Source organism: Gracilinanus agilis, chromosome 6 (assembly GCF_016433145.1).
Source record: "Gracilinanus agilis isolate LMUSP501 chromosome 6, AgileGrace, whole genome shotgun sequence".
In the NCBI taxonomy this organism is placed as follows: Eukaryota; Metazoa; Chordata; class Mammalia; order Didelphimorphia; family Didelphidae; genus Gracilinanus; species Gracilinanus agilis.
Genome location: NC_058135.1, coordinates 134615181 through 134630201, shown reverse-complemented (window position 1 = coordinate 134630201; position 15021 = coordinate 134615181). Strand labels below are relative to the sequence as shown.

At 36.9% G+C, this 15021-nt stretch overlaps 1 protein-coding gene across 1 annotated transcript; it reads right to left on the bottom strand.

Moving 5' to 3' along the window:
* Positions 1–1757: 1757 nt before the first annotated feature.
* On the bottom strand, positions 1758–14751 carry NDUFC1 (NADH:ubiquinone oxidoreductase subunit C1). The gene is made up of 4 exons (XM_044680703.1): positions 14657–14751; positions 12001–12104; positions 5053–5140; positions 1758–2200 (listed from the first exon to the last, which is right to left on the bottom strand). The coding sequence occupies exons 1-3, from the start codon at positions 14724–14726 to the stop codon at positions 5081–5083; spliced, it is 234 nt and encodes a 77-aa protein (XP_044536638.1). The 5' UTR covers positions 14727–14751; the 3' UTR covers positions 1758–2200; positions 5053–5080.
* Positions 14752–15021: the final 270 nt, after the last annotated feature.

Sequence of the window (15021 nt, the reverse complement as noted above, 5' to 3'; positions counted from 1 at the left end):
TATAGGATCACAGACCTAGAACTGGAAGTGACTTGAGAGGTGATCTAGTCCAGATGCTCTCCTCCCACATGATCACATAGGGAACACCTGTGAGAGGCAGGATTGTTTTATGTCCATTGTTCCCTTACAGTCTAGACTACATATTTCTATTAGCATACTTATTAAATGAAACAATATAGAAAAGAACATAATTTACAACCAATGAGCGTTAAGAACAATAGAAGATCCTAATCTGGATCTTCCCACCACAAATAACAAGGTTTCAACTTTAACAGTTTAAACTTGTGCAAAGACTTTTGGGACACTTTACTTCAATGAGAAGAAAGTCTAAGTGGCAAATTATCGAATTATAACTCCAAAGCCCAAAGTACTCCCCCCATTTCCATCTGAGTCATTTTATTTCCACTGTGGTAAAATTTAAACTGGCATTATTGAATGCTTTACAAACTTTCAGATTAAAATGGGACTTCATTTATACATGATCTAGGAGAAGAATTTTGACATGCTGCATTTATGTTTTAAATGTGACTAGAGCTTTCCTTTATAAATATCAGATTTTAATGCCTATTGAATGATCAGATCCCTTAGGAATGTTATTTAGCTTCTAAATCTACATGAAATAGGGCTGATGAGTAACAATGGACACTGTCGGTTAAAAATGATTCCTACCGAAGGCCTTCAGTTGGTTATCATCTTGGGTCTCATTTTTTCAGGAGGATGTGGGGAGTGGGGCAGGGATGAAGGACAGAGAATGATAACCAAAATTTTTTAGAAAGAATGTTTCCCAGTTTAAAGTAATAAAATTAACTGCCTCACTTAACAACAGTTTTTCTACACAGTTTGGAAATAAAGCTACTAGATCTAAAAATTTTGGGGTACTGATACCAAAGTCCCTTTAGGAAAAGTCTCAATCAGAACTGGGACATAGTTTAAAATTTAGATGAACAGAATTAAAAAGGAAGTCATTTCCCCCACATTAGATTAGAACTATGATGAAAAGAAGGTGTGATTTTAAAAGCTCACTAAAATGAATTCTTTCAAATACAAATAAATCAAAGGGCATGATAAGACATTACAAGTAGAATTTTTCATTTATCTACAAGTAAAGATCCCCAGGACAAATCAATCTTGGAACATTCTCACTGGTAAGCAGGTGCTCTTCTTTATGACTTCTGACTTCTCAAAGCACTTCCCTGGTATTTCCCAGGAACCTTTCCATTCTTAGTATCACGATCTCCTGGTAAAACCTTACTTCTCCTAGAGGATGGTAAACTCCTCAAGGTCAGAGACTAGTTTAATCACTTCTGTATCCCCTCAGTTCCTAACAATGTATCCACCAAATCACAGACACCACAGGTCTAAAAGAAGGGCTTAACAGGTTGCATTAAACGCTTGCCCCAGTGAAGAAAGGACAGGAACTCAAAGGTAAATCATGAAACCACAAAAGAACAGAGATTGGGTGCTAGTTTTCATACTCATCTCTGTATTTTTCTAACCCCTAGAAGAAAATAAAGAGGGCAACCTTTTCTGATTTGCTAGAGGCACCCTTGTCTTTCTAATCTGCTAACTGTTAAATAATTAACATTTAGAATCTTAAATAAGACTTCACATTAGGAAAAAGTCATCTTGGCAGAATGAACTTGAAACTATCAACTAAAAGGGAATTCCCACCAACTTTCTGAATTACCACTGTCAGGACAACATTGTATCTGATGATAGAGAATAATGGCCATAAAATAATAACTACTACCGTTCAATTTCAGGCTGTGGGTTTCATTTTATTTTTACCAAAATTCTTAATTTACATATCTATATTGATGCCTAACAAATATAAGTAAGGTCCCTATCATCTACATAACTAGATTAAACACTGGTTCCAAACTGACTTTTCTACAAATTGATAGGCTGTATATAATCTGAAAAGTGGGCAGATATCGTTTTTATTTTTTTTTTAAACCCTTAACTTCTGTGTATTGGCTCCTAGGTGGAAGAGCGGTAACAGTGGGCAATGGGGGTCAAGTGACTTGCCCAGGGTCACGCAGCTGGGAAGTGTCGGAGGCTGGATTTCAGATATCCTTTTTAGGCAAGTTTTTATTTGTACATTTTTGTGATACCATACAGAAATCTTAATATAAGTTGTTTTTCTGATATATCATTCCATGGACCCACAAACTGGTTATCTTCACTTCTTACAGTACACCTAAAATCATGGGAAAAAAAGAATAGTATTATTTTAATTAGCCAAACCTTTATCACAGTAAGATAAACAGTGGTAGTCTAGGACAGAGGGGTCAAATACACCATGTGTGGCCCACAACTCACCCAAGTGCTGCCCAAATCAGACTAAAATATAACTGGGAAAGAGTTAACAAATTCTAATAAATAAAATTTCAATAAAATACAGATATTACATTTTTAAACTAAATCAACATGCAGCCTGCATATCATATGTACCAGATATATACACATATCCTTACATATGGATCAGTAGCCCATGTTTCTATTTAAATTTGATACCGCGGGTATAGGATACGGAAATTCAAAGTCTGATTTAATTTCATATTTTTGATATGTAATGCCATTTTATTTATGTTGTCAATGTCTACTCTATACTATATATAACTTAACTCAATATTCAACAGAATATAAGCATGTTCTGCTTTGAATAGCAGAAGGCATGAAAACCCAGATTTGCAAAGAGGTAAATTAGGGAATGGTTCTTTGTTTTATAAAAGTATCAACTATTAGATTCCTTTGAATAGTAAGTTCTTTCAATGCATTTTAAATAGTATTCAAATTATGTAAATTTAGTTCATTTTTATCAAGGCACACACGAAGTTTGTCATTTTGTACAAAAGCTGAAGCATGCCAGGTATTCTGTACATGTTTATCACTGGTTATGACAACTATAATTATGGTGCTTTTCAAAATAGATAAAAAGAAAAGCCAGCCTAAATCATTCTCATCAGTTTTCATTGCACTAAGGAATACTATTTTTCTTATTACTTCCAACTGCTACAATCAGAAAAACTAAACTATTGCATCTGAATTCAGAGTTCACTAATAAACACTAATTCCCAAGAGTACTAGAAGTATCTGTGATTTTCTCAAGATGGGGAATTGTTGATGTGGGAATTTTCTCTGCCAATACATAACAACCAGCCTAAAATTCTCTGGGTTGGTACTAAAGGGTTTCCTGAAACACAGAAAAGTTAAGTTAGCTGCCCAGAGCCACAAAACCATTCATCCTAAGAGGTGGAATCCAAAATTTTTTGGATTCTAAGCCTAGTACATACTCCAACATGCCATGAAAACTTAACCTGAAAATAAATAGAGAATAGCTGTGGAGAAAGTGACAAAATAATCATATCTATATTAAGTATGTATAATAAAGGATTATTCATCACAACATAAGACTTACTTCCTCTAAAAACCTTCCTTAACTCACCTGGACATGGTTTCTTTTTTGGCATTCTCTAATGGACAATTAATGTGTATAATTTGTTGTGCATAATTTTTAACTTGCTTATGATCCCCAGTAATGCCATTTTTTGTATCCTCACTGTTTACCAGAGTTGGTATTTACTGAAATGAACTGGTTTTTTTTTCCCTATTGCAACTAGAATTAAAAATTACTTGAGGCCAGGTTCTAGTTTTAATTTTATTTCTATTGCCATCCCTGATCTCTCTCACCCAAACTATGATTCTGGGCATATAAAGAATAATTAGTGCATTTTATTGCTGAGTGAATAATAACTTCTTATTTCTAGTCTTTAATATTTATGAATGAATAGTGAATAAATAGGTAGAGGCAAGAAAAGGAAACTGAGTGGGATGATAAAAAGAACCTGATTTGGAGAACAAAACTTAAACCTCAAAGATATAGGAAACTCATGAAACTAATATATAGCCTATTTTACTCTAGTATATGTGTTGCCAAAGCAAGTAGTACGGGCTATTCTAAATTTGATATTTCATGCTTCAATTCTGACCATCTTTAATTAGTCAGCTATGTTTTTGATTCATTCATAATTTAAATTGCATGCTTCCAGATAGGCATAATAGTACAGTAGTCAGATACTGAATGACAATTTGAAGAAATGATTACTGAGGATATATGACAAAATGGATGGAGAACCAGTCTCAAAGTTAGAAAGGCAGGGTTTAAATCCTGCTTCTGACACATTTTAGAAAGTATTGGCACAATGTCTTAGAGTCTCTAAGTTAAAGAGCAGCTGTACTGGTAGAGGGAGTTCCCTCTTCTTCAATGCTATACCAATGATATCACTGGTTCAATGGACACAAAGAGGAAAACAAAAAATGTTCCCTGAGGACAGGGATTATTTCTTTTTTGTCCTGGTACTCCCAGTGCTTTCAACACAATCAGGGAGAAATGTCTGTTGAATGGATCACTTGTTGTAAATATAGGGGTACCTGTGTGTGGTCGCATGAGGGAACATAGTGTAATGGAAAAATAATCACTCAAAGGATTTAGAATTAGAAGGCCTAGATTCTTATATTGTTTCAGACATTTAATAACTGTATGATCTTATGCAGAAGTAATAATAGTAGTAGAATTGGCATAGGAATAATAATAAATGATATTTATATATACTCATAAAAGAAGATCAAGAGACAATAAAATTTTTTTTTATAGAAAACAGTAATTCAAAGATCTAATATTGGTATCCCTTCTAATGAAGCATATGCAAGCATTTAAAAAATTAACAGACAGTTTTTGAGACTGAAAAATTCACCTTCTACAGCCAGCCTGATGGCGAATATCTCCAAATTTGGTTAGCCTGATCCTATAATGGTAGTCATACAGAACCTATAATATGTGTGCTTTACCATCAAAGAATATACAGTTCATCCTCACATACTGATGTGGCATTAGAGTAATATAAAAAACAATGTGGTATAAATAAGCATTAATCATGTAACAAGAAGAGAAACCACTGATATAGTTTATCTAGAAATTGGCCAGATTAGCATTAGAAGATAAAAGCTACTTCCAAATCTCTTTAATTTAATAAAAACTTACATACTTACAATTAGGAAAGAAACAGATTCAAATAATTTATTCCAGCCCTTTTCTCCTTTCATATTCTAAAATATCTTCATTGTGTTGTTTGAGGAGCTAGAAGACAGTAACAATTAAAGATAGAAAAATATAGTTTTCACACTAGTTTTTTTTTTTGCTTCCCAATGGTTTCCCTTGTGCCCTTTACTCTTATAACAAATAAAAACAATTAAGCAAAAACAAATCAAAATATGTGTAAAGGTCTAAGCATTATTAATTCTACATCTATGGTCTATCACCTATCTGTTAAGAGATGTTTCCCTGTGAAATTTCAAAGGAACAATCTACCAACAATTATATTTTTCAATATCAGGTTAGACAAAAATAATTAGAACTTTTGAATCATGAATGATATGTCCAGGGTGAACATAATACTTGTTTATAAAAATTTGGTACAACAGAACTAAAGGTATCCTATCCTATAAAGCTTAAAGAAGTTCAAGTCAGTATAAATAAAAAGGTAATTTTATTATCCCATGAGTCTGATGTAGGATAGAAATAACATTTTAAGAAGTATTTAGATAAACAGATGCTATAGCTTTAGTTGGTTATGAAGGGAATATAGAGTTGATTTGGGTGGCTTTTTTTTTTTTAAACTTTTATTTTCTGTCTTAGAATCAAAATTAAGTATCATTTTGAAGGCAGAAGAACTGAAAGTGCCGGGCAGCTGGGGTTAAGTGGCTTGCCCAGGAAGTATCTAAGGCTAGATTTAAACCCAGGACCTCCTGTCTCCAGACCTGGCTTTCTATACACTGAGCCAGTCCTAGCTGCCCCTTGGGAGTCCTATTTCTAAGCTTCTGAGTTTCCTGCCATGGAAGACAGCTCATGCTCTGTTATAAAACACATATTGTTACCATTGCCAGAATTATGTGATCAGTCATCCACTTTGGCATATGTTTTTTGTTTCAGTTTTTATCTTCCTATCTATAGTTTTGTCTCTATGTCATTATTAAAAACCAAATAATCTTTAAAAAGTTTAAAAAAAAATTTTCCCCTTCAAAACAATTACTCTTAAGTAAAACTGAAGTGAACCAATCAGAAGATTTCTTCTATTAAGTAAGTCTTATTACAAATATTAAAAAATATGAATTCAAAGTCAATCATTATTCAATCAAGAAACAAGTAACCAGTAACCTTCAATTCCCTTTTCCTTCTCAAACCACACCTATGAGAAAATTCAGGACAAGACAAAAAAGGTAAGAGTAGAGAGGAGATAAAGGGAAGGAAGGCACATAAGTATTAGGTTGAGCTTTTTTTTTAATTGCTATTGTCACTCAAGAAGTTCTTATTCAACTCTCTTATTTCAAGATCCTATCAACTGCAAATGTGATTTCCAGCAAAGTAATTATCACAAAAAGTAATTACAACAATCTAGCTTTAAGGTCCATGAATCAATCAACAAACATTTATTAAACACCTCCTATGTGCCAGGCACTGTGCTAAGTCCTTCCAATATAAAAAGAGGCAAAAGATAGTTCTTTGCTCTCAAGGAGTTTATAATCTCACGGGGGGAGACAACATACAAACAAATATATACAAAATGAGAAATAAATACAAATAAGAAATAAAATAAGTGGGATACAGAGGGAAGGCATGGAATTTAGAGGAGATGAAGAAGGCATCCCAAAAAAAGAACGGATTTTAGTTGGGTCTTAAAAGAAACCAGAATTTGGTACTGGTTAAGAGACAGAGGGAAGATCAGTGGAATAGACTTGGGGTAAATAACCTCAGCAAAACAGTATATGACAAAGCCAAAGAGCCCAGCTTTTGGGACAAAAATCCACTATTCGACAAAAACTACTAAGAAAATTGGAAAACAGTATGGGAGAGATTTAGGTTTAGATCAACATCTCACAAACTACAAGAAGATAAATTCAGACTGGGTGAATGACTTGAATATAAAGAAGGAAACTATAAGTAAATTAGGTGAACACAGAATAGTTTACCTGTCGGATCTATGGGAAAGGAAAGATTTTAAGACTAAACAAGAGTTAGAAAATATTACAAAATGTAACATAAATAATTTCGATTACATTAAATTAAAAAAGTTTTTGTACAAACAAAACCAATGCAATCAAAATTAGAAGGGATGTTACAAATTGGGGAAAAAAATCTTTATAACAAAAACCTCTGACAAAGGCCTAATTACTCAGATTTATAAGGAGCTAAATCAATTGTACAAAAAGGCAAGCCACTCCGCAATTGATAAATGAGCAAGGGACATGAATAGGCAATTTTCAGATAAAGAAATCAAAACTACCAATAAGTACATGAAAAAGGTTCTAAATCTCTTATAATTAGAGAAATGTAAATCAAAACAACTCTGAGGTACCACCTCACACCTAGCAGATTGGCTAAAATGACAGCAAAGGAAAGTAATAAATATTGGAGGGGATATGGCAAAATTGGGACACTAATGCATTGCTGGTGGAGTTGTGAATTGATCTAACCATTCTGGATGGCAATTTGGAACTACGCCCAAAGGGCTTTAAAAGACTGTCTGTCTTTTGATCCAGCCATATACTGCTAGGTTTATACCCCAAAGAGATCATAAGGAAAAAGACTTGTATAAAAATATTTATAGCTGCACTCTTTGTGGTGGCAAACATTGGAAAATGAGGGGATATACTTCAGTTGGGCAATGGCTAAACAAATGGTGGTATCTGTTGGTGATGGAATACTATTGTGCTGAAAGGAATAATGAACTGGAGGAATTCCATGTGAACTGGAAGGACCTCTAGGAACTGATGCAGAGTGAAAGGAGTAGAACAAGGAGAACACTGTACACAGAGACTGATACACTGTGGTAAAATTGAATGTAATGGATTTCTCTACTAGCAGCAATGCAATGATCCAGAACAATGCTGAGGGACTTGTGAGAAAGAACACTATCCACATCCAGAGAAAGAACTGTGGGAGTAGAAACACAGAAGAAAAATAACTGCTTGATCATATGGTTCGATGGGGATATGATTGGGGATGTAGACTCTAAACCAGGGGTTGGAAACATATGGCTCTGGAGCCGTATCTGGCTCTTTTGAGGGCCAGATGTGGCTCTTTCTGCAGGAGCCATAAAGGCAATTTTTTTTCAGGTGCTATTACAGGAGCGGCACTGTGAGCACTGTACGGCTCTCACGACATTACATTTTTAAAAATGTGGCGTTTATGGCTCTCATGGCCAAAAAGGTTGCCAACCCCTGCTCTAAACGATCACTCTATTCCAAATATTAATAATAAGAAAATAAGTCTTGACCAATGATACATGTAAAAACAAGTGGAATTGCTCATTGGCTACAGGAGGGGGGATGGAAGGAGGGGAGAGAAAGAACATGAATCATGTAACCATAGAAAAATACTCTTAACTAATTAATTAAAATAAAATAAAAAAAAGCCAGTGAGGTCAGTTTTGAGAGTGGAAGAGAGAGAGTATTGGGGGACAGGCAGAAAAGATGACTAAAGCCAAGAGATAGAGCATCTTGTTTGCTGAACAGCTAGGAGGCTGGAGTCACTGGATCAAAAAGTATATGTTGGGGATTAAAGTATAAGAAGATTTGAAAGGCAGGAGGGGGCTAAGTTATAAAGGGCTCTGAATTCCAAACATAGCATTTTTTATTTGCTTCTAGAGGTAGAAGAGAGCCAATGTAATTAACTGAATAGAGAGGTGACTTGGTGGGACCTATACTTTAGGAAATTCACTTTAGTAGCCGAATAGAAGATGTATTGGAGAAAGAAGGGACTTGAGATAGGCAGACCCACTAATAGCCTACTGTAATCATGAGATGATGAGGGCATGTACCAGAATGGTGGCAGTGTCAGAGAAGAGAAGTGAATGCTGTTGCAAGAGTAAAATCAGAAGGCCTTTGCATCCAATTGGATATGGAGGATGAGAGACAGCAAGGAATCCAGGATGACTCCTAGGTTGAAAGCCTGAGAGATTGGGAGGATAGAATTGTTCTCTCAGTGATGGGAAAGATGAGGTGGAAGTGTAGGGGTGTGGAAGGATTTAGAAAGAAAGATAATGAGTTCAGTTTTGGGCATATTGAGTTTTACGATATTATAAGGGACATCCAGCTCAAAGTGTGTAAAAGGCAGATGCATTCTAGAAAGGCAATTGGATGTTGACTTGAGGCGAAAAAAGTTTGGGGCAGGATAATTAATTTGAGAATCATTAGCAAAGAGATGGGAGTTGATGAGATCACCAAGTGAAGTAGTATAGAGGGAGAAGAGAAGAGGGAATAGGATAGAACTCTATAGATCTAGAAGAAAGCGCTTAGGTCTTTGAAAAAAGACCTTCTCCTTGGAAGACAAGAAAAATATAGGATGAGAAAGCGTGCACAAATTATGACCTACATGGATTAAATAAAAAAAATCTATTAAAATATGGAATGAGGGGGGCAGCTGGGTAGCTCAGTGGATTGAGAACCAGACCTAGAGATGGGAGGTCCTGGTTCAAATCCGGCCTCAGACACTTCCCAGCTGTGTGACCTTGGGCAAGTCACTTGACCCCCATTGCCCACCCTTACCACTCTTCTACCAAGGAGCCAATACACAGAAGTTAAGGGTTTAAAAAAAAATTAAAAAAAAATATGGAATGAGTTATAGTCACATTTCAAATGATTAAAATCTTTTGAGTTATAAATAGTAACATTTTCAGGAAACATTAATTTTTAGGACAGAAATCTGAGAGACACCTGGAATTAGACAGCATAATCTGGAAGAAGATCCAGGCTTAGAATTGGTCAAATGGAATTTCATTTCTATATCCTGCTAACTGTTTTTCCTTTTCCCTAGATAAGATGTCTCAGTGACATTCAGGACACCGAAAGGCAGAATAAAGAGGGCATAGTAAAAGTCTATATCAGTGATGGGCAAACTTTTTAAAGAGGGGACCAAAGGAAAGGAAATACTCATCTGTCAGTCTGTTTCTAAGGCAACTCTTTCGAAGTTTCATTGTATTGTATACTAATCATTTTATTCGTAAAATTAGGAATAATGTTCCACTGCCTGATAGAACATTTCAGGGGGCCACATCTAGTTTGTCCATCACTGGTCTAGATGAATGCCACAACACAATGCAAGAAATATTGACAAGGACCAACTTTCCTATGCCTATCTCTGCTATCATCCTTTTTTTCCCCTTTCCTGGACATTGTCAGAAATAACTAAAGAATCTTTGTGTTTTTTTAAACTACTTGGGGAATTTTCCCCACTACTTACAGAATCTATAGTGTTATAATATGAAAGCACTCCTTAGGACTCTTTATCTCTCCTACGAAGACTCTGAACATGTATAGCATTAACTTGGCCTTCTTAAATCTGGGTTCAAAATATCATTTCAAAGTTGTAAGACAGGGGAAATATGGCTATTTAGTTCAGCTGAAAAAAGATCTGTGGGTATTAATGAATTTTAAGTTCAATGTGGGTCAGTGGTGTAGAATGGCAGCCACAAAAGTTAATGTGATCCTAGGAGGCATCAAGAGACCCGACTCCCAGGAAGGTAGTAATAGTCTTGTTGTAGTCTGTCCCAGTCACTATGTGTTAGAAGGACACTGATTACAAAGCAAGACACCCACAAGAGACACATGATGAAAAGTGCTCTCCATAGCCAAAGAAGGAACTGTTGGAGTCTGATGGCAGATCAAAGAATGCAATCTTTTGCTATATTTCCTTGTTGAGTTTTTTACTGTATGTGTGATTTGTGTCTTCTGTTAAGATATGAGCAATATGCCAATATGTACTGTATGAAAGTACCGGTATAATCTATATCAGACTATCTACCACCTCTGGAAGGGAGGGAGGGAAGGAGAGTGAAAGAGAATCTGAAAAATAAAATGTCAAAAAAATTGTCAAAAAATTGTTTCTACATGTAAATGGAAAAACAAAAACAAAAAAAGAAAATGACTGAACAACAACAGTAATAACAAAAGAAAGGAAACTGATGGTCCAGAAGTCAAACAGGAGAGTGAAATGTTTCAAGTTTAAGTTGATGACATATAAGGATAAGTTTAAGAAGTTGATGTCTTGGAGGTGGTGAAGGGGAATGATAGTTGTCTTTAAATATCTGGAGGAATGTCACTTGGAAGAAGGATGAGACTTGTTCTGCTTGGTCCCAAAGTGTAGAACTAGTTGTAATGAGTAGAAGCTACAAAAAGGCTTGATGTAAAGAAAAACTTTCTAACAGAGCTATTAGAAAACAGAATGGGGGGGCGGGGGGTGAGGGTGGTTTGCAGCTGGGTCGCTCAGTGGATTGAGAGCCAGGCCCAGAGGTAGGAGGTCCTGGGTTCAAATCTGGCCTCTGACACTTCCTAGCTATATGACCCTGAGCAAGTCACTTAACCTCCATTGCCTAGCCCTTACCATTCTTCTGACTTGGAACCAATACACAGTATTAATTTCAAGATGGAAAGTAAGGGTTTAAAAAAAAAAAAGGCAGAATGGGCTGCCTTGGGAGATAAGAGTGTTTGTCCTTTACTGAAAGTGAAGTAGCAGCCAGGTGCACAGCGTAGAGAGAGCCAGGTCTGAAACTGGGAAGTCTTGGGTTCAAATCTGGGCTCTGACATTTCCTAGCTGTGTGAACCTGAGCAAGTCACTTAACCCTAACTGCTTAGCACTTGCTGTTCTTCTGTCTTAGAACTGATACTAAAACAGAAGGTAAGGGTTTAGTGAAAGGGAAAAAAAGTGAAGTAAATGCTGGATGATCACTTGTCAGGTATGCCATAAAGGAAATTCTTTTTGAGGTACAGTTTTGTCTAGATGGTTCCAAGATTCCTTTCAATTCTGAAAGTCTACAACATACACAAATCTGATAGCTGATTAAACACAATCAGCAACTTTCCATTTCACATCTTTATTCTCTACTACTAGTCTTCTGTTTCCTATATTGAATAACTTGATACTTTGTGCAAGGGAATACTTACATAGGTCCACAGGCCTGCAGCAGTGCCCAAAGTTAGTATAACTTTCAGCCAGTTAGGTTTATCATTTGGGAAGTCTCGAATGTAAAATACTGAACGAGCCAAAGCTAAAAGAGAAAACAAGTATGTGTTTTCAAGTTTTATCAATGATTTATTTTTAATTTATATAACAAGTCGATAGTTCCTAGGCATTTTTTGTGTGTGGCAAAAAGACATATTTAATTGTGTGACCTCATTCTAGACTACATCAACAGCAGAATTGATGTGGAGGTTGGCATAGGTAAAAAAATAGAAAGGACTAGGCACACCACTTTGTTTTGTACCTTCTAATGCCTTTACCATATAATAGTGTGCATTTTTAAAAAAAAATCCTACTTGTTGTCTTTGAATCAATATCAGTTCTCAGGCAGAAGAGTGATAAGGGATAAGCAATTGGGGTTAAGTGACTAGCCCAGAGTCACAAAGTAAGGAAATGTGACTAGAAGTGTCTGAGGTCAGATCTGAACCCAGGACCTCCCATCTCCTTGCTTGGCTTTCTATCCACTGAGCCACCTAGCTGCCCCTATAGTGTACATTTTAAAGTTTGCATTGGTGTCTCATTCCCCTGTTCACTTCAACAAGCATTTATTAAATGTCTATGATATGTTTAGTACTGTGATAAACACTGGGGACACAAAGACAAAACCAAAACAATCTCTGCCCTCAAGGAGCTTATATCTTATATTGGGAAAAAACAAATAAAAATATTTTAGTGGAAGAAAAAAGTAGGGAAATCCTTTCCCAATGCAAATCCACATCTGTTCAGTAATTCAATTTTAGAGAGTTGCCTGAAGGCACTAAGAGGTTAAGAGACTTATCCTCTAAAAGTAGCCAAAATAAATTCAGAAAACATTGGGGGAGGGGGGGGGGAACAGCTGGGTAGCTCAGTGGATTGAGAGTCAGGCCTAGAGATGGGAGGTCCTAGATTCAAATCTGGCCTCAGACACTTCCTAGTTGTGTGACCCTGGGCAAGTCACTTGACCCCCATTGCCTACCCTTACCACTCTTCTGCTTTAGAGGCAATACATAGTATTGACTCTGAGACAGAAGGTAAGGGTTTTAAAAAAAAAAGAAAGAAATCATTGAGGAAAGCACCCTATCAATTGATGGGGATCAGGAAAAACCTCAAGTAGGAGAAGAAATATGAGCTAAGACCTTATGGAATCTAGGGATCCAATAAGGCAAAACTAAGGAAGATGTTCATTTCAATCATGGAAAGTATGTAAAAAAAGGCATAGAAATGAATTTGTGAGTGGAAAACTTAAAAAAGTCCTAGAACAGTTGTAACTATAACCTTAATGTGATTCCTGACAAAAATAATAATAACTAATGTTTATATAGTGCTTGCTATGTTCCAGACACTGCAATAAGATATTTACAATTATTATCTCATTTGATCCTTACAATAATTCTGTGAGGTAGGTGTTATTATAATTATCCTCATTTTACAGAGGAAGAAACTAAGATAAATGGAGGATAAATGACTTGCACAGGCTCAAAGCCAGTAAGTGTCTGAAACTGGACTTGAACTTAAGTCTCAGACTCCAAGCTTAGGTGTTCTATCCATTGTGCCACTCTGACCTTCAGTTTCCTCATCTGTAAAATGGGAATCATACTTTTATCAGCATCTTCTCAGCACTGCTTTGGGAAAAGTACTTTGCAAATCATTAAGGACTCTTCTGTTAGGGTAGCAAGATCTTATCTTATGACCCAAGTGGCTACCCTTGTGTTGATGCACATAGCAGGTGCTTAATATTTGTAGCAACACATATGGGGCTGGACAAGCTATATAAAAATTCCATTCTGCTCTAAAACCTAAAAGATGGGTGGTACAGTAGACTCAGAATGAGTGAGATCCTAGTTCAAATAATGACTCTGACATATACTTGCTGGGTAACCCTGGGCAAGTCGCTTAACCTTTCTCAGCCTCAGTTTCTCCATCTGTAAAATAAAGGTAAGAACTGGATCAAGTGTTTTGCAACTCTTATAGTGCTATGCAAATTCCAGCTGAATGAGGAAGGAGAGAATTTAGAACTCAAAATTTTTAAAAATGTTAGCTTTTTACATATAATTGAAAAAAGGGAAATTTAAAATTTTTATTCTTAAAACTATGTTTTGCATGACTACACATGCATAATCTGTATCAAAGTGCTTGCCTTCTCAAGTAGGGGGTCAGGAGATGGAGGGGAGGAATTTGGAGATCCACAATTATAAAAAACGAATGTTAATAGCTGTTTTTATATGCAGTTAAAAATGAAATGACATTCTTTAAAGAAAAAACAAATGTGAGCTAATAGTATTGACTGAAAAATATTGACAGTTATCGTCCCATTTTCCAGGACACGGAGGAAGAAGATTGAGGTTAATGGAGAAGTTAATGGAGAGATTAAGGGAGGCAGTGCTTGGGATGGCAAGAGAAAAGGTGCATGGGGGGGGGGAGGAGTGACAAGAATAGGGAACACGCCTGGGGACGCAATTGGGGGGGCGTCCGAAGGTCACGGACAAGGCCAGCTCGAAGCACGCGTGAAATGCGCCCCACTCCTCCTTCCACGTACTCCCCCAAGGGAGGGGGAGAGAGAGGGACCCAGAAGAAGCTATCGCGGGCAATGGGGACACTCACTGTGGCTCGGCAGCGAGGATCCGGAGAGGAAGCGGGACAGCGATGGAAGAAATTGCAGGGACGGCGCCATCTTGATCTGCGCGTCCTCCTGCAGCCACGCCTCCTGACCAAATGACCTCTACGAGCCCCGCCTCAGGTTCTACGGGGCGGGGCGAGGGGCGGGGTGGAGTGACGCCTGGCTGTATTCGACTCCACCCACCCATCCCCAGGTCCCGTCCCTCCGCCCTTTCCGCTTCAGTTTTTCAGTCTGAGAGGCGGGACCCGGGCATAAGGGTGAAAAACAGGAAAAGAGTAACCTCCCTCTGGCCCAGCCATGCTTTATTCCTTATGTCATACTGCCTCAGGAAGTTTGTGGGGCGCAGGTT